The 20,402-nt window shown below is 35.8% G+C and overlaps 2 protein-coding genes across 2 annotated transcripts; one reads left to right on the top strand and one right to left on the bottom strand.

Moving 5' to 3' along the window:
* Nucleotides 1-1,120: 1,120 nt before the first annotated feature.
* Nucleotides 1,121-2,409, bottom strand: LOC120154719 (chloroplastic import inner membrane translocase subunit TIM22-2-like). The gene is made up of 4 exons (XM_039166373.1): nucleotides 2,386-2,409; nucleotides 1,720-1,801; nucleotides 1,578-1,631; nucleotides 1,121-1,499 (listed from the first exon to the last, which is right to left on the bottom strand). Exons 1-4 carry the CDS (start codon nucleotides 2,407-2,409, stop codon nucleotides 1,270-1,272), a joined length of 390 nt encoding a protein of 129 aa, XP_039022304.1. The 3' UTR covers nucleotides 1,121-1,269.
* Nucleotides 2,410-15,386: 12,977 nt separating this feature from the next.
* Nucleotides 15,387-19,995, top strand: LOC120154709 (protein transport protein Sec24-like At3g07100). The gene is given in 11 exon segments (XM_039166367.1): nucleotides 15,387-15,459; nucleotides 16,905-17,012; nucleotides 17,120-17,323; nucleotides 17,440-17,671; nucleotides 17,779-17,806; nucleotides 17,808-17,926; nucleotides 18,065-18,221; nucleotides 18,357-18,474; nucleotides 18,572-18,904; nucleotides 18,985-19,173; nucleotides 19,407-19,995. Coding segments are annotated over 11 exon segments (1,770 nt in total). The 5' UTR covers nucleotides 15,387-15,411; the 3' UTR covers nucleotides 19,641-19,995.
* Nucleotides 19,996-20,402: the final 407 nt, after the last annotated feature.

Genomic DNA, 20,402 nt, shown 5'->3' with positions numbered 1-20,402 from the left:
TCTAAAGAATTTCGGTTAATTCGAAAATTAACCGAATTAACTGAATTTATTCGGTTCGGTTAATACTTTAAAAAAAATCGGTTCGGTTAATCATTAAAGAAAAAAAAATTCGGTTAATTCGATTAAGAGTATTTCGATTCGATCGGCACCGTTTTAACATAACGAACACCCCTGGATACGAATTTATGTCCGATAAAAGAACTTCACATAGGGTAATATTAGTACTGCTAAAAAACAAGTACCAAGATCCTAACTTATTAGCTTGGAATATTAATAATATTATTCACATAATCGTGTACTGAGCCGGTTCACCGGCAAAAGCCTGTTGCGGCAGTGCCATAGGAGGCTGCGAGAGATACCGAGGGGGTGGTGGGAATGGATCATAAGGATGGTGGTAATATTGATGGCTACCTTCTTGCCAATATATTCCATGGGGATCATCCAAAAAACGATGCCCTTCATCTCTTCTTTCCGATGTTCGGTTTCTTAATCCGGAGTCGATACAGTATACCTGAGCATGTTTCCCTGCTTTCACTAGCAGTTTCAGAGTGGTTCCGGGGTCTATGTTGCCCGAAACACGAGCGATTCCATTCGGACCGATGGAGAAAGTAGCACCTGAAAGAAGAGCAAAGAAAATGCATCATGCAACCACAGACACACACATTTATATACATCAGTTGTCAATGGAGATCATAGTGGGATACCTGGAATTCCCTGGAGCACTTTGATCATGGTATTCTCCGAACCCGGAGTTTGAATATAGACCCTAAGGATGAAAGTCTGCGATCAAACGAAAGAACGAAATTGAACTTAAGTAATGAACAACCGAAAAGATAAAAGAAAAACAGAGTTATATGGTGTTTCTGTGAATTGAGATGATCCAGAGTCCATTGAAATTTGTTGGATAAAGGTGAAAGAAGCAACAGGATGATGATTTCCTGTATATGAGAAAAGGATAGCTTTTTACAAGGAGATGCAGCAGATATGGTTATATATATATATATATATAGTTTTTTAAGCAAATCAAATATGATTTGGTATTCAAATCAGAAACTTACCATATAATGCTTGCATATCAGACCAGACAGATCATATAATCGAATCAAGAACCGACACGAAATGCAACATGAAAGAAACAATTTCATATTTCTGCTTGCAAATGCTTCAAAAACTTTAACAAAATTTTTCGGTGTACAATCTCACCACTCGCACTTGAAACAATATACAAAACACGAAAACATAAAAATGGCAACCCCGATCAGTTAGCTGTCAAAAACTGCCTTTATTTGGTTCTACTAAGGACTTGCAGAAAGAAGAAAAAGCTCCTCGGAGCTCATCTGGAAGAGGGAGTGAAAGAGGGAGAGCCAGAGGGCGTTTTCTGCTCTCGTTTCTCGCAGGAAATGAACGTGCCAGCGCTGGCTGCTGCTTGTTAAGCCCTTCCATGATAAACGAGAATGCTCGGAACGTGAGCCAGCTCCGAAGAAGTGCCTGGGGTGCACCTGCAAAACCGTTTCAATGAAAAAAAAGGTTCAAATCGAACCCCGTAAGCAAACAAATGAACCTCGAGATTCTCGTACCTGGGAAACTTAGAGCAAGTCCAGTGCAACATCCAGCTACACCAGCATTAATAACTGCAAAGAAAGACAGCATTACTGAATATCAACATGCCAAATGCAAAACAAAAAACGGGGTGTTACCGAGTTCTTTTACAAGGCGTACCATCATCTTTTCCTCGCAGCCTCTTCAAGAAGCAAACAACCAAACTGTGTACGCCTGACAAAACCGCAGATGTATGTAGACACTCGTTTTTGTCCGGGTCTTTTTTTTATTTATTATTATTATTATTATTATTTTGTTTGATATTATTATTAATTTTATATTACATTTTTTTCGTAGGCCAATCCTAAGGCCCAAATTACAAGCCAACCCAGCAACCCGACCCAACTCAGCAGACTGCTAACTCGAACCGACCCAGAATCCGGATCCGACCGGCCCAGTGTCAACTCCCTAGGGTTTCTAAAACCCTAGAGATAGCCATTGTCGCCACCAGTCCCTGCTACCGCCGCTTGTCCCCGCTGCCGTCAACAAATACGCATCAATAGTGACCTACCCATCCATCAAACAGTGACATAAACAGATATCAATCAGAAAAATCCCAATAAAATATAAGAGCAAATCAAGTCTAAAATCCCGAGGGATTTATCAAATCCATCAAGCATGCAATAAAGGAGAGGGAATGAGGAGATATCAAGGGCATTCGGTGGGAACCAAAACAAAAGAAAAAGGAGAGGAAAACCAGAGAGAGTGAACAGAAAAAAAAACCATAAAAAGGAGAAAGCATTCGAACCAAAACCAGGGAGAAAAAAATCAAAAGAAAATACTTACCTCCCCCTTAGTAACCACTGTCATCCAAACCCGAGGGGAATGTGAGGAAGGATATATGGGGTTCTAAACTGGGCTTAAATCGCGTTGAAAACGGAAAGATTTCGGGGCCATTTGAGTCGAACGGCGGTGAGCCTTGAGGGGGTTCTATGGTTCTTTCCCTTTAGAACGAGAGAGGCAACAGAGGGAGAGGAAAAAATGATTTAATGGAAACCCTCAAAGGGGCTTATATCACAGACGCTGAACGACGCCGTTCAATAGGGTTCAGGGAATGCGTGTTTTCTCATTTGGGATAAATAGCTTTGTAAGTCCCTTGGCATTTGTAAGGTTTCGTTTTAGCTATTAATGGATTTTCCTTTCCTTTTGACTTGGACTTCATGTTTATTCCTTGTTGCATTTTCGTCCTAATCTGTATGTTGATATTTATGATGGTGTTCCACTTTAACCTCCTTATTTGTTTCATGTATCATTGTAGTCCCTTATATTTGTTGTTATATTTATTAAATATTTAGAATTTATATTGTTAATTGTTGACAGTATTCGATTTGGTCACTTGACTATTATTATTATATATATATTTTTAATGTTAGACTTTGTTCTCATTGTTTATGAAAATTCTATTTTGGTCACAGCTTTGTATTTTTGTATTAAATCCTGAATGTAGCATGTATATTTACTTTTAATTCATTTTAGTCCTTTATCATAATTTATGGGTTTTTTTCCATTTCAGTACCTGTATTATTTAACATTTACTACTTTGGCTCTAATTTATTTGTAATTAATGTTTTAGTCCCTAAATTTATGTTTCTTCTGTTTTTAACCTATTCAGTTGATATATTTGTTATTTAGTACCTTAAATTCTTGTATTTACTATTTTAGTACATCAAGTTTCTATTTTTCTTCATTATGATCCTTGTAATTACAAATACTTATCTTTTGATAATTTTATCTTGGTTTATGATATTTACTTATTTTTATTTTAGTCATTTATGTATGATTTTATTGTACTTATTATTCGGTTATTTGTATTATGTAAATAATGTTTTTAGTTTCATTTAATGTAAATATTTTATTTCGCATATTTTATTTATATTTATTCTTTGTATTTCTCTATCGTATATTATTCGAATAATTTCAAGAACAATGATTTATAGAACGGGCGTGGAAAACATCGCTTGATCGAAGTGGTGTAATCCGATACGACGTTCGAATAAAATGTTTACTTGAAATAAATCGATTTTATTTTTTATAATTAATTCAATTTTATTTTAAGTTCAACATTGCAATGAATGTCTCTAAATAATAATTTATTTCATTTCATGTAAGTTATTAATCTTCATTTTACGATGTATATTCGATTTTTTTTATCAATTTATTTCATTGTATGCGAATGCAAATCGTCGATTTTCATTTATAGTTGATTCATATATTTATTAATGAGGGAATATTCTTTAATCGATAAGAAATATTCGAGTTAGCTTTCCCGATGGAGGATTGCTAATTTTGAGATTTCTTTTTAAGTTAAAGAATTTTCTCTAATTATTTAATTCGAAGCAAATTAATCAAGGTTCGATAAATAGATCATATTTTAACTTTATATTCGATTTGTAATTTCCACCATTTACAACAATGTGTAAGCGACACAGTACCAATTTTGGGCGTTGTGGGGGTGCTTACCCTTCCCCACACGTAACCGACTCCCGAATCCATTTAAATGAATCTTTGGTAATGCAGACCGAATTTAGTCTTAAAAATGATTTTTCTTAAAATTGTTTTGAAAGACGTTTTTAGGTTTCGACCTACCTAACCCAAAGGTCGTTGGCGACTCTTTTCTATTTTATTCAAATCAATTCCAAAATCACCAATTTTTCCAAATTAAAGTCATAATCGTTTTTTAAAATAATATTTTTTTTGTTTTACATAAAAATGGTTATTACAGCTTGGCGACTCTGCTGGGGATTTTTTTTAGAGAGTCAAGCTGTATGTCGCTTACACATTGTCGTTATGGTCGAAATTATGAGTTCGAGTCTTTGGTTAGCTTATGATCCGTTTATTGAAGTTTTTAATTGCTTCATTTTTTATTTGACATACTAACATTTGATTTTTTTTTCTTTTCAGATCGGTCCCAATTTTTGTCGTTTTTTTCTTTTCTGTTTTGAGTCAAAGGTAGGTACGTTCCTCCTCACACACATCACGTGCATTCGCATAACATGAGCTCTAGACACGAGCTTCGATCCAAGTTAGTCGGGGTGAATGCTTTACTCTCGTAAGAATTTATTCTTCGTATGAGTTTTAGCAAATAACCCATGGGATACATACCTTATACCGTCGTAGGGATTTATTCCTCGTATGGGTATAAGGTAGTGAATCCTCTCGAATTGAACTCGTTCCGCTCGAAACCTGTAATGGGTGAGGATCGAGGGTTTGGCAGCCCAAGGGGGCACCGACATCAAGGACAATTCGAGACCCTTTTCCTGTTAGAGCCGAAACCAAGCATATAGTGAATCATAGAACGATCACCCTAGGTATAGTCATACCGAACCTTTGTCCGTCAGTAGGTACCCAAAATAGGTGTACACGAAGGAGGAACGATTCTAAATCTTAACCTTTTAAATTTGTAGAATATATTTTTTTCCGAATAAAGCATGCGAACTAGATACCATGCGGTTAGGACCAATTTCTTGAAAATAGATCATTTTGGGTAGATAGCATGTTCGGGTAGGATTGTTATTTAATTGAAAGCATGTTTGGGTAGATATCATGACGGGGTAGGTGTTATATTCATCTCTGAATAACATTTTTATCCGTATAAATTATTCTACATGTATTAACTCGTTTTTCTCTTTTGTTTTTACACCTTAACTTATTTATTTTGTTTGTCATTTTTCATCCTTCTTTGCATTGCGTTGCATCGTCATGCTATAATATGAAAATGTTGATCCGCAAGGGGATATCCGAGAGAAAATTTTCACAAGAAGAGATAAAAGTTTTCAATCGAGCGATCGCATACACAGACATGCATCGAGGGCTAAAAAGAAGTCCAGAGTACAAGAATGAGATTTTCTCGAAGATCGTGCATCATTCGAGACTGATATGATAATCCACTGATCTAAGGAGTAATCCAGCAGTAGATTCTCATCCACAATTATTCCATCGTTAACCATTAGGGAGTGAAGCACAAACTTCAGTATAGCCGAGGTATTAACGGAGTCAGATTACAGAGCGCTTGAGGGGCATCATTATTGAGGACGAAGATCCGAGATGAAGCAGTGATCCATTCCAGGCTCACCATCTAAGCGAAGACATGTTTGTAAATTGGACTGTCTTGTAATATGAAAACTTTTATCTCTGGTGAAAATTGTTCTAAAATATTCGTCGTTGGGATCAATATTTTTGCATCTGTATTTTCATCATTACATTTTGCACAACATTCATTTAAGCATTGTTACATGCATTAATCATACCTTGCGGGAAACTTTAAGGAAACACTTCTAACTGTGCAACTGCATTCACACAGTACTGAGAATGGATGCAAAATTCGAGCAACTGAAGAAAGAGTTAGAAGAGAGTTTACAAAAGATGCAAGCTGAGTGGGAGGTTAAAATGGAGCAGATGCAAAAGACCACCGTGGATGGTATCTTGCAAAACCAAAAGGACATAGTTGGCCAAATGGTAGCAAAAATGGCTGAGCTTAACCAAGGAAAAGGCAGAGAGAAAATTTCCTTGACCCGTGAAACAGTTGAATGTGTGAAGGTACAGGCTAATTCACAACCACTTATCTCGTCCAACAGGATTCCTAGTCACCAAGCGACGAGAATAGCCAAGAACGAGATCCCAGAGAATTTGAAACAGTGGTGCAGAGAGACATTTCAGGGAATGGGAGGACAAAACTCTCACAACGGGATGGATGCAATAGAACTAGTGCTAGTTCCTGACCTGGTGCTCCCGCCCAAATTCAAGATGCCTGAGTTTGAAAAGTACGATGGAACCAGTTGCCCTAATGTCCATCTCACGATGTTTATTAGAAGGATGACTGGATACACTAAAAATGATCGGATGTTGATCCACTGCTTCCAAAACAGTCTGACTGGACCTGCTTCTAGGTGGTATAACCAACTGAGTCGTGCTCAAATCCGTTCTTGGAAAGATTTGGCTAGTACCTTTCTGAACCAATACAAGCACATGATTGATATGATCCCTGATCGAATAATGCTGCAGAATATGGAGATGAGGAGTGATGAGAGTTTCCGACAATATGCTCAACGATGGAGGGATGTCGCATCTCAAGTGCATCCACCAATGACTGAAAGAGAGTTCATCACTCTATTCATAGATACATTACAGTCTCCTTATATTGATTACATGATAGGGGTTGCCACTAAGAGTTTCTCTGACATCGTCATGTGTGGAGAAATGATGGAAAGAGCTATCAAGAATGGCCAGATATGTGGTACTAGCCATACTGACATTGAGGAAAAAGCTGAGGTCAGTCTAGTGGATTTAGCTAGTATGGGGACCGTGTCTCATAATGTTTTTCGTAAAAAAAAACATGCATCAATCCAATTTCGATGACATATGAGGAATTGCTCCCAGCACTAATTGAGAACAACCTGGTGATTCCAGTTCAATCCAAACCAAGAACTGACCCATATCCTGAAGGCCATGATATTAACGCCATATGCAGCTATCACATTGGGATCTCAGGGCATACCACTGAGAATTATAGGGCATTAAAGTGCAAGGTCCAAGATCTGATTGATTTAGGGGCATTAACGTTCAATGTGTGATGGGGCATTCTGATCAGGAGCAGGATGGGGGCATCCATCAGTAGATTTTGTTGCATTCTCATGCATGACATCTTGTTTGGATTTGTTTTTCTTTTGTTCTTCTTATGTTTAAATGTTTGTAAATCACTTGACTTTTGAACAATTTCAATAAAATGCTTCCTTCTTAGGAAGTGAACAATGAGCAAATTTTAATCTTGAATTCTTTGAATATCATTTTAATTAAAAGCATTTTAATAATTGAGGTTGTAAATCTTTGACAAATGACAAGATTGAACCCTTGAAAAATAAAGTCCCTTTGATCCTAATCAATCATACATCAAAGCAAATACCCTTCCCTTGAAGGAACCAATCTAACCATCTCCTCGCATGAACAATCAACGATCTTGGCATTCAGGTATGTGTTAGGAGCGGACAAAATGGGGCAACTAGCACATGAAATTGCAAAGCAAATTAGTTTTTACTTCTGTTAGTGACGTTCAATGATGATCATGATCTTCTCAGATGGAATGGTCAAGTAGGTGAATCTAGTTTAGGTCAGTTGCTTGGGAATTGAACTCTAACGATGAGATTTTCTGACCTTCAACAAACACCGAGACTATAACAGGTTTTCCTTAGTGAGCTTAAGAAATGGAATCCGTAAACGAAAAAAAACACATATTTATGTATACAATAAAGCTGAGCTATTCCGCTAAAGCAATTGGTTATAGAGGAAACTCGAAAACCCTGGCTTTATGAATAGATTACATTCAAAACATGACATTGATCGGGTACTTGGCAATCCGGTGTATGCTCCACTGTGGTTGTCAAGTCGAAGACTTTGTGACGACATGAATAATTCAGCTAGCCGAACAAAGGCAATTATAAAATATATATGTACAGTAAAGCTGAATTCAGCTAGCCAAACAATGGTAAATCAAATCAAATTTACTAAAATAAGGAGTTTCGGTGAATATGGACTAAGGGAGTTGAGGAACACCTGTTATAGTCGAACTCACACGAGCACTCAGGAATCTTATTTTTAAACCGATATTTCTGCACTACCTTGACTAGGTGAACCTACGAAGCCTGAACAAATGAAAGATTTTAGAGAACTGAAATAGAAGTGTTCTAAAGAGTCTAGTATTTAATTATGCTAGTTGTGTCATTTTGTTCGCCGCTGATCAAAATGTCAAACCACGAAAAAGGACATGCCACGATCTTCACGATGAGCAAATAGAGGAAACACACCTTAGAATTTAGGTAGCCAACCTCTAAACCCACCTGTCGATCTTGGTATTTGTCAAAGATTTGTAACTATCAATGATTAAAAGAGTATTTGATTCTTTTGATATCCAATGAATTCATGTTTTATGATTTGCTTCAATTGTGAAAATTAGAAGGAGGTAATATTTTTCAAAATTTTGAAAATTCAAAAGGAATAAAAACATTTTCAAACAAGATAAGTTATCCGGAAATTTCTTGGAATTCAACAAATATCTCTTCAAAGCTCAGAATCGAAGCTGGGGCAAGAGAAAGCCAAATTTTTGGGGCAAAATTTGATGGGGCAAGGAAAACAAATTGTCTCAGGTCAAGGTTTGTAAGAGTATACACTGGTGGATATATGGACAAGTTGAATCAATGATAGAGTGAAGACTGCTCTCGCGATCATTCTCCTCCCAGATCGAGAAAAGTATACACATACATACATACACATACATACATGATACATAAAATTTGTATCAAACATTTATCATCATGTGTATTAAAGACATTTTTCTCCTCACTTGAGGACAAATTCAATAAAAGAAAATCAAATAAATTTCATCTTGACATCTATCATAACTTCCAAGATAGTTAGTCAAAAATGCATCATTCTGATCTTTTCAGGAAGTAAGAGCTCGGAAATAACCAGATGTTTTCAACCTGAAAGAACAATGCAATCCACATATTTGGCTTCCTGAAGTCAACAATCAGATCTTTTGAAGATGTTTCCTCAACATGCAGGAATCAATAGACAAACTTTGAGCTATTGAGATTATTTTTTTTTAAAAAAAATAAAATGTCGTCTCACTTGAGATAGTTTTCTTAAAAACAAATTTTATTTTGTCTCGCTTGAGACAACTTTCTCTTTAAAACAAATTATGTCTCGCTTGAGACATTTTTCCACAAATTTTGAGAATTTTAAAACAAATTGTGTCTCGCTTGAGACATTTTTCCTTTGAGATACAAATTTTGAATTTGATTCACTAAAAACAAAATTAATCTCACCTTAGATTGTTGTTTCTTTCAAAACAAATTTCGTCTCGCTTGAGACCTTTTCACTTTGAGATCCAAATTTCAAATTTGTTTCACATTAAACAAAGTTGATCTCACTTGAGATCGTTTTCTCAAAAACAAACTTTGTCTCGCTTGAGACAATTGCTCTAAAAACAAATTTTGTCTCATTTGAGACTATATCTTAAAGCAAATTTCGTCTCGCTTGAGACATCATTTTCTCTCATAATACAAATTTCAAGGTTGTTGTACTTAAAGCAAAATTAATATCACTTGAGATTTTCAAAGCTGATTTGTCTCGCACGAGACAGTTTCCCCTTTTAACAAATCCTGAAATTGTCTCATTTGAAACAAAATAAACACTTTTGAAAACACCTTTGAGATTATTTCCATATAAACAAAATCGACAATATTTGAATCTTTTAAAACGATTTTTTATCTCTTAAAGACAGTTTCTCTTGAAAAAATCTTTGAGTTTGTTCCTTTTGAACAAAAATCTTGGAGTTTGTTCCTTTTGAATAAAAATCTTTGAGTTGTTTCTTTTGATAAAAAAATCTTTGAGTCTATTTATTTTGAAACAAAGTTTTGTCTCTCTTGAGACAATTTCGTGAAAAATATTTGAGTCTGAACAAAGTTTTGTCTCTCTTGAGACAATTTTGCAAAAAAATCTTTGAGATTGTTTCTTTTGAAACAAAAATCTTTGAGTTTGTTTCTTTGGAAACAAAATTTTGTCTCTCTTAAGATAATTTCTTTTGAAACAAAAATCTTTGAATCTGTTTCTCTTAAAATGAATTTTGTATCTCTTGAGACAGTTTCTCTTGAAGTAAATCTTTGAATATGTTCATTTTGAAAATCTTTGAGTTTGTTTCTCTTAACAAAATCATCTTTGAGTCTATTTCTTTAAAAACATATGTTGTCTCTCTTGAGACAGTTTCTAATGAAAAACTAACTTTTGAGATTGTTTCATTTAAAACAAATTTGGTCTTACTTAAGATGTAATCCATCTTTGAGTCTGTTTCTTTTGAAACAAAATTTTATCTCTTAAAGGCAATTTCTTTTGAAAAAAAAATCATTGAGTTGGTTTCCTTTGAAACAAAATTTTGTCCCTCGAGACAACTTCTTTTGAAAATACCCACCTTTGAGATCGTTTCTAGTAAAACAAATTTTATCTCGCATGAGACAGTTTCCTTTCAATGTCATCTTTGAATCGTTTCCCTTGAAACGAATTTTGTCTCTTAAAACATTTTCTCTTAAAACAAGATCATCTTTGAGTTTGTTTCTCTGGAAACAAGGTTTTATCCCTTAAAACAGTTTCTTTTGAAGAAAAATCTGAGTCTGTTTCTTTGGAAACAAAATTTTGTCTCTCTAAGATACAATTTTCTGAAAAACAAAGTTTTGTATCTTATGACAATGTTTAAAAAAAATCAAAAAAAAAATCAAAAAAAAAATCATTGAATCTCTTTCTTTGGAAACAAAATTTTGTTTCTCTCGAGACAGTTTCTTTGAGAAAAATCTTTGAGTTTGTTTCTTTGAAAACAAAATTTACCATCTTTGAATCTGTTTCCCTTGAAACAAAACAAACACCTTTGAGATCGTTTCCCTTTAAATGAATTTTGTCTCATTTGAGACAATTTCCCATGAAACACCGATCTTTGAGAACGTTTCCCTTAAAGACAAATTTTGTCTCGCTTGAGACAATTCCCTTTAAATGCCATCTTTGGGTTGTTTCCTTTGAAACGAATTTTGTCTCTTTCGAGACAGTTGCTTTTGAAAAACTTATCTTTGAGTTTATTTCACTTGAAACAAAGCAAATATCTTTGAGATCGTTTCTCTTGAAACGAATTTTGTCTCCCTTGAGACAATTTTTATCAAAATCCAATTTTTGAGTTTGTTTCTATTGAAACACATCTTTGAGTTGGTCTCCCTTGAAACCATTATCCCTAGAGATGGCCAGTAGTCCTCATCACATAGGAACCGTGTCATCCCCTGACCAGATCTCCTCATCATGTAGGAGCCATGTCAACCATAGATAACCAACCGTCCTCATCACGTAGGAACCGTGTTATCGCCCTACCTAAAGATGGCCAGAACTCTTCATCACGTATGAGCAGTGCCATCCCCTGACCAGACCTCCTCATCACGTATGAGCCATGTCAACCATAGATAACCAGCCGTCCTCATCACGTAGGAACCGTGTTATCACCTTTAGATGGCCAGAACTCTTCATCACGTATGAGCCGTGTCATTCCCCGACCAGAACTCTTCATCATGTATGAGCAATGTCATCCCTTGACCAGATTTCCTCATCATGTAGGAACCTTGTCACCTGTAGACGACCAGAACTCTTCATCAAGTATGAGCAGTGTCGTCCCCAACAACCAACATTATCCAATTTTTAAGTTTGAAAGGGAGAGAACCAGACAAAAACGTGATGTCTTTTCATCTTTGCCCTATTCTTGTTAATACAAGAATGTGCAAAGAGGGGCAGCTGTAGACACTCGTTTTTGTCCGGGTCTTTTTTTATTTATTATTATTATTATTATTTATTATTATTATTATTTTGTTTGATATTATTATTAATTTTATATTACATTTTTTTCGTAGGCCAATCCTAAGGCCCAAATTACAAGCCAACCCAGCAACCCGACCCAACTCAGCAGACTGCTAACCCGAACCGACCCAGAATCCGGATCCGACCGGCCCAGTGTCAACTCCCTAGGGTTTCTAAAACCCTAGAGATAGCCATTGTCGCCACCAGTCCCTGCTACCGCCGCTTGTCCCCGCTGCCGTCAACAAATATGCATCAATAGTGACCTACCCATCCATCAAACAGTGACATAAACAGATATCAATCAGAAAAATCCCAATAAAATATAAGAGCAAATCAAGTCTAAAATCCCGAGGGATTTATCAAATCCATCAAGCATGCAATAAAGGAGAGGGAATGAGGAGATATCAAGGGCATTCGGTGGGAACCAAAACAAAAGAAAAAGGAGAGGAAAACCAGAGAGAGTGAACGGAAAAAAAACCATAAAAAGGAGAAAGCATTCGAACCAAAACCAGGGAGAAAAAAATCAAAAGAAAATACTTACCTCCCCCTTAGTAACCACTGTCATCCAAACCCGAGGGGAATGTGAGGAAGGATATATGGGGTTCTAAACTGGGCTTAAATCGCGTTGAAAACGGAAAGATTTCGGGGCCATTTGAGTCGAACGGCGGTGAGCCTTGAGGGGGTTCTATGGTTCTTTCCCTTTAGAACGAGAGAGGCAACAGAGGGAGAGGAAAAAATGATTTAATGGAAACCCTCAAAGGGGCTTATATCACAGACGCTGAACGACGCCGTTCAATAGGGTTCAGGGAATGCGTGTTTTCTCATTTGGGATAAATAGCTTTGTAAGTCCCTTGGCATTTGTAAGGTTTCGTTTTAGCTATTAATGGATTTTCCTTTCCTTTTGACTTGGACTTCATGTTTATTCCTTGTTGCATTTTCGTCCTAATCTGTATGTTGATATTTATGATGGTGTTCCACTTTAACCTCCTTATTTGTTTCATGTATCATTGTAGTCCCTTATATTTGTTGTTATATTATTAAATATTTAGAATTATATTGTTAATTGTTGACAGTATTCGATTTGGTCACTTGACTATTATTATATATATTTTTAATGTTAGACTTTGTTCTCATTGTTTATGAAAATTCTATTTTGGTCACAGCTTTGTATTTTGTATTAAATCCTGAATGTAGCATGTATATTTACTTTTAATTCATTTTAGTCCTTTATCATAATTTATGGGTTTTTTCCATTTCAGTACCTGTATTATTTAACATTTACTACTTTGGCTCTAATTTATTTGTAATTAATGTTTTAGTCCCTAAATTTATGTTTCTTCTGTTTTTAACCTATTCAGTTGATATATTTGTTATTTAGTACCTTAAATTCTTGTATTTACTATTTTAGTACATCAAGTTTCTATTTTTCTTCATTATGATCCTTGTAATTACAAATACTTATCTTTTGATAATTTTATCTTGGTTTATGATATTTACTTATTTTTATTTTAGTCATTTATGTATGATTTTATTGTACTTATTATTCGGTTATTTGTATTATGTAAATAATGTTTTAGTTTCATTTAATGTAAATATTTTATTTCGCATATTTTATTTATATTTATTCTTTGTATTTCTCTATCGTATATTATTCGAATAATTTCAAGAACAATGATTTATAGAACGGGCGTGGAAAACATCGCTTGATCGAAGTGGTGTAATCCGATACGACGTTCGAATAAAATGTTTACTTGAAATAAATCGATTTTATTTTTATAATTAATTCAATTTTATTTTAAGTTCAACATTGCAATGAATGTCTCTAAATAATAATTTATTTCATTTCATGTAAGTTATTAATCTTCATTTTACGATGTATATTCGATTTTTTTTATCAATTTATTTCATTGTATGCGAATGCAAATCGTCGATTTTCATTTATAGTTGATTCATATATTTATTAATGAGGGAATATTCTTTAATCGATAAGAAATATTCGAGTTAGCTTTCCCGATGGAGGATTGCTAATTTTGAGATTTCTTTTTAAGTTAAAGAATTTTCTCTAATTATTTAATTCGAAGCAAATTAATCAAGGTTCGATAAATAGATCATATTTTAACTTTATATTCGATTTGTAATTTCCACCATTTACAACAATGTGTAAGCGACACAGTACCAATTTTGGGCGTTGTGGGGGTGCTTACCCTTCCCCACACGTAACCGACTCCCGAATCCATTTAAATGAATCTTTGGTAATGCAGACCGAATTTAGTCTTAAAAATGATTTTTCTTAAAATTGTTTTGAAAGACGTTTTTAGGTTTCGACCTACCTAACCCAAAGGTCGTTGGCGACTCTTTTCTATTTTATTCAAATCAATTCCAAAATCACCAATTTTTCCAAATTAAAGTCATAATCGTTTTTTAAAATAATATTTTTATTGTTTTACATAAAAATGGTTATTACAGTCTATAGAAGGAAAATAAAAAGGATATAAGAGAAGATAGAGATTTGTTCACTAAAATGTGGAGAACTATGAGTTAATCCCCTTATTCTTGAATAAGATTCTCGTACCTTGGCATAAGATCCTGCCTCCACAAACGAGCCTTTAAAGCCCTTCTTTTTAATCAATCCCGAACCTGCAACAAATGCGGACAAGCAAAAATAGAGTGTAGACCTGATCTAAGCAGACAAATGAGCTCCATCTTAATGTTGATTTAAAGCCCCAAACCAGACCGAAATGATCTAAATGAGCTCAGGGACTAGAGGCTAAGCTTAATCTTGAATTGGCACCAAAACAAATAAATTCAGGGCATTCAATATACACTATGAAACAACCTTGAACATAAAAGAAAGCCTACAATCTGACTTATCAATCATCGAAATCGCACATACATGTTATAAGCTCGGGGCATTCAACATGCACTATGCAGCAACATAGAACATTAAGTAAAGCTAACAATCCGACTTATCAAATCATTATCCAAATTCTGATGCTTTGTTTTATTGGAAATACTCAATCTAAATTACTATTTTAGAAGCTGAAAAAAAATCACTTTTTTCAACCAGTTTCCCATAAGTCCATAACCATAGTAATCTACCACTTCCATGTCTCATATCATACATAACATCAGGGATTCAAAAAATGGCCGTGTAACGGTATAACAGCCGTTATATCGCGGTATCGGCGGCCCCTGCTATCGGTGTGAAACGGAATCACACCCATAACGGCCGCAATTTAACGGGTAACGGTCGATCGCGGCTATAACAGACCGTTTTTCCCGTTTATCCCCGTTACAACACCAAACATCACCAATAACACAGTTACTTTAAAAAAAAAAGCAATTTATATATCACGCTGGCTTGTGTTATCTAGTGTTTGAGTATCATATATTTATTTCCGTTTGGTAGTGGTAGATGGACTGGCTGTGGTTTCAAACATGTCTGTAAATAAATGCCTGAGATTAATTTGCCTTGTTATTGCATCGGTAAAGAAAACATAAATTTGTGGAATTACCCTTGCTGCCATCATTACAGGGTTGTCCACCGCTGTAAGACTTGTTTAGATATTTTTATCAAGTTGTTGTCGTTTGTAATGCAAAGAAGCAATATCCCAAACCATGGTTTTTAGAACCGGATCGGTTAGCAAACCGGTCATGCTACCGGTTCACTAGTTCAACCGGTCGAACCGGTCCGACCGGTCGGAAGAATCGGACGACGTCATAATTATTTAAAAAATTAAATAAAAATACCAAAAAATATTTAATAAAAAATAATTTTTATATCAAAAGTCATATTCAAAGCAAGTCATAACATATATAAGTTAAAACCCATAAAATCAAGTGAAACAAAATGATTCAAATTAACTACAACATAATATTTAAGGTAAAACATATTAAATAATAAATATAATTATATAACTATAATTAAAAAAATAAATTTGGGGTTAAAAAAATCATAACAAAATGATATTGTTTGGTTTAATTTTTTTTAAAACAATCTCACGTGGCTAAGAAACATAGAAGAGCATCCCAAAAGTCTAAAGAGTAAAAATATGAGAACAAAACAATCTCACATTGCTAAGAAACATAGAAGCGCATCACAACTAACTTCTATAAATAATATGGGTAATTTGGCATTCAAAATCATGGAGCCTTTTGGTGAGCATTGAGTGAACTATTCTTTCACTTCAATCAAGCTCGAATTTTAGGCTTCAATCGAGCTTCTAATTTTTTTTTTAGTTCAAGCCTTTTTGAGTTCAAGTTTCAATATTATATTTCGAGTTTGAGTTAAACTTGATAATTTTTAGCTTGTGAGTTTGAGTTGAATTGAGCTTACTTTTAAAGTTTTCAAGTTCGAGTCGAGCTCAGCAATACTCGAGTTCGACTTGGCTCGTTTAACAAACGACGTTGTTTGGTTTAATTTTTTTTTTAAAACAAAAATCCCGGTTTTTCCCTGTTTTTTCCGGTTTCAGCCGGTCCGGTTCGAACGGTTCAACGGTTCTGGCCGGTTCACTAATAGCGGTTCAACCGGTTTAGATTGAACCGAACTAAGCAACGATTCCCGATTGAACCGGCCGGATTTTCAAAACGAGTCCCAAACTGTTTGGTTATTGGGCTTTGAAGAGTTTATATATAGCTTTTTAACGTACTCCTGTTGAGTGATAGGACCTAAGACCTACACACGTGTCGCCATTTTTCTACGACTTTTGATTGTCATTGCTAACAATCTGTTTTGCAGCAGTCTTTTTTTTTTCTCTCTTACAGTTGTCCACTGTGCTGGATCATAGTTGATTAAATAAATGATTTTGTCTTGATACTTCCTGCTCTGACTTTGTGGTAATAAACGTGTCTTGATAGGCTATGCTTCTCTATGGTTCTCATTATATACACATGTTCAATGGTTTCTGCTGACTAACAACATATATGTATAGATTGTTGCTCAAACTATCCGTTCGTGTTTGGATGAGCTGCCTGGCTTCCCCAGAACACAGATTGGTTTTATTACTTTTGACAGTACAATTCATTTTTACAACATGAAGGCAAGTGGCTTTTGAAATCAGTAGAAAATTTCTTCTGAGATGCCTCATATTTTCTCCATTTTAGCCTAATTACTTCCTAAACAACTTTAGGGTATTTTTGTCAGCAGTCATCTCTTGAGCAGCCTCAGATGATGGTAGTTTCAGACCTGGATGATATATTTGTCCCATTGCCAGATGATCTCCTTGTCAACCTATCTGAATCAAGAAATGTGGTTGAAACGTTCCTGGATAGCTTGCCGTATATGTTTCAGGACAATGTGAATGTGGAATCTGCTTTTGGTCCCGCAGTTAAGGCGGCATTCATGGTTATGGTGTGTTGTTCTCTCCATCTTTGCTATTTTGATCTTTTATCACCAAGGAGACACCTAGTAGTTTCTTTCTGACAACTGCGTTACGTAATAGTTGTTTAATTAGCTCTTTATCGCAGAGTCAACTTGGAGGAAAGTTGCTAATTTTCCAGAACACATTGCCTTCCCTGGGAGTTGGACGCTTGAAGTTGCGTGGCGATGATCTTCGTGTCTATGGAACTGATAAGGAACATATATTGCGATTACCTGAAGATCCCTTCTACAAGCAAATGGCGGCTGATCTCACAAAATTTCAGATAGGGGTTAATGTTTATGCTTTCGGGGACAAATACACCGACACGGCTTCCTTAGGTACAAAAATCCCTGTCCTCCTTTTGTCTTTGGGCTTAAAATGATATTGAAGTTCAGAGGAGCTTTTAGTGATACTTCATGTCTCTATTTTCTTAATTCCAATGTAGGAACCCTGGCAAAGTATACTGGAGGTCAAGTATTATTACCCGAACTTCCAATCAGGTATTGACGGTGAGAAACTGAGGCATGAATTAGCCAGAGATCTTACTAGGGAGACAGCCTGGGAGGCAGTTATGCGCATAAGATGTGGAAAAGGTCTGCTGATTCTCTTTATTTATTTGAATCCACTTTTAACTCAATGCTATTAAACCATAATACCAATGCAGCTCGGTTTGGTGCTCGATTCTTTATAATGACAAAGCAGTTGATCCATTTCATTGGTACTTGCACCAGGAATTCGATTTACTACCTATCATGGGAACTTCATGCTGAAGTCCACAGATTTATTAGCTCTTCCGACTTTAGATTGTGATAAAGCATATGCAGCGCAGTTATCTTTCGAGGAGACAGTGCTGACGACTCAGACAGTATATTTCCAAGTTGCTTTAGTGTATCCTTTTAGCGGGTCGATTTACAATGTTGATGTTTATTTATTGGGTTATACTCTCGTTTGCTGAAACTGGTGAGTTACCTTTAAAAGTTGGGAAAGGACATGGGGTACTAATAGTTCTTTGACGATTTAAAGATATACTTCATCCTGCGGAGAGAGGCGCATTAGAGTGCATACGGCAGCTGCCCCTGTTGTTACAGATCTAGGGGAGATGTACCGACAGGCCGACACTGGTGCCATTGTTTCTTGTTTTCTAGATTAGGTAAAGTTGATTAAGCCCTGTGCAAGAGATGCTATTTCTTCTGGTGGATCTTAGTTTAAGAGGGTCCTTGTATTTTCTTATCCCCTGATGTTTTGCAGAAATCGAGAAAACTTTGACCAGTAAGCTTGAAGATGCTAGAAATTCTTTGCAACTAAGGATTGTAAAAGCGCTCCGAGAGTACCGCAATCTCTACTCTGTGCAGCATCGCTTGGGAGAGAGGATGATTTGTCCAGAATCTATGAAGTTTTTGTGTTTGTATGGATTAGCACTCTCTAAATCAGTACCTCTAAAAGGAGGATATGCTGATGCTCGACTCGATGAACGTTGCTCAGCAGGTTTCACCATGATGGCACTGCCTGTTAAAAGGTTGTTGAAGCTTTTATATCCTAGCTTGATTCGAATCGATGAGTATCTTTTGAAGGTGAAAGATTTCGACCCTTTGAATAAATTTCAATAAAGGTACAGATTATGCAAACTCAAAATCCCTTCTCGTATTTGCAGCCATCCGCTCAATCTGGCGATTCCGAAAACAATACGAAGGGATTGCCTTTGGTTGCAGAAAGCCTAGATTCAAGAGGCCTATATTTATACGACGATGGCTTCCGGTTTGTTATATGGTTCGGTAGAATGCTTTCGCCTGATATAGCTAGGAATTTACTGGGGGCAGATTTTGCAGCAGAATTATCCAAGGTACATTCTCTTGTTAATGAATGCCAACTGCAACCGATGACTGCATCCTGCTATGGAGTATGATTTGCTCGTTTTTCCGGTTCTTTCGTATTCGGAACCTTATGCGGGAGTTCATTTTTTCCTCCATGAATATAAGTTCGAAGTTAACATGTTTATCGACCTATGCTCAACGTGCTGCACCATGTCGACGAGGCTGTACTTGAACCGCCTGTTTGTTTATGTTTTCTAATCAGGTTACCTTTAGTGAGCACGATAATGAAATGTCAGCAAGGCTGGTGAGGATATTGAAGAACCTAGGAGAGGATGACCCTTCACATTATAGGCTTCCTTATCTCGTAAGACAAGGCGAGCAGCCGAGGGAAGGTTCGCTGCTGCTCGTAAATCTTCTCGAGGACCAGATGGGTGGTACCAGTGGTTACGTTGATTGGTTAACACACATACACCGGCAAGTCCAGCTAAAAGCATGATAAATACAGGTGAATTTTAGAGGTTGCTAAATTTAGTATCGTCATCCTCAGCTTAGTGCGACGATTACTCTAATTCCGGCCGCATATACGGCCCCGTTCGACCTCCCAGTGTTAACAGTCTCCGAGCTCGGGCCTTCTTTCAATGGAAAACATTAGTTGAAATGCTTCCGACTACTTCAATTCCGCAGGGGCTCATCGAATTGTGGTTCTGTTCGTGTGTACCGGACGTCGCGGATTCGTAGTTAATCCGGGGAATCCCCTCAGAATACATGGAACATGTTAACCTGAAGATTTGGTTGATTACAAGAACCAATAAGCAGGTGACCAAATTAAGTGTATAGACACGTATTTTCGTTCGGGGTTTATTTAATATATATAATATATAATTTTGAAAACATTATTCTAAAATATATATAATATATAGTTTTGAATTCCGGATCTACCCGAAGTACGGTTACGAAAAAGTGTAATATATACTTTGAAAAATTTAATTTCTTTGTTTTAAGCATTATACATTCATATAATCTTTTTATCAAATGGTTGTTTTGTAGAGTTTAACATTTTCATATGCACATATTGTATAATGTAAAGATCCAACGGTTGTCGACGATAGAGGCCGATAGTGATCGACGTTGAACAAATTCATGGATTAAATTATTATTTTATTTAAAATTTAGAGATCAAATTAATATTTCATCTCAAATTTTAAAAAAATTACTTTAGAAACATGTTTTGCTATCAAAAAAAAACATTTAACGTATT

The sequence above is a fragment of the Hibiscus syriacus genome, unplaced genomic scaffold (assembly GCF_006381635.1).
Source record: "Hibiscus syriacus cultivar Baekdansim isolate YM2019G1 unplaced genomic scaffold, ASM638163v2 tig00111149_pilon, whole genome shotgun sequence".
NCBI classification, from domain to species: domain Eukaryota; kingdom Viridiplantae; phylum Streptophyta; class Magnoliopsida; order Malvales; family Malvaceae; genus Hibiscus; species Hibiscus syriacus.
Note: the sequence above shows the minus strand (reverse complement) of the source record. Positions and strands in the feature narration are given on the sequence as shown.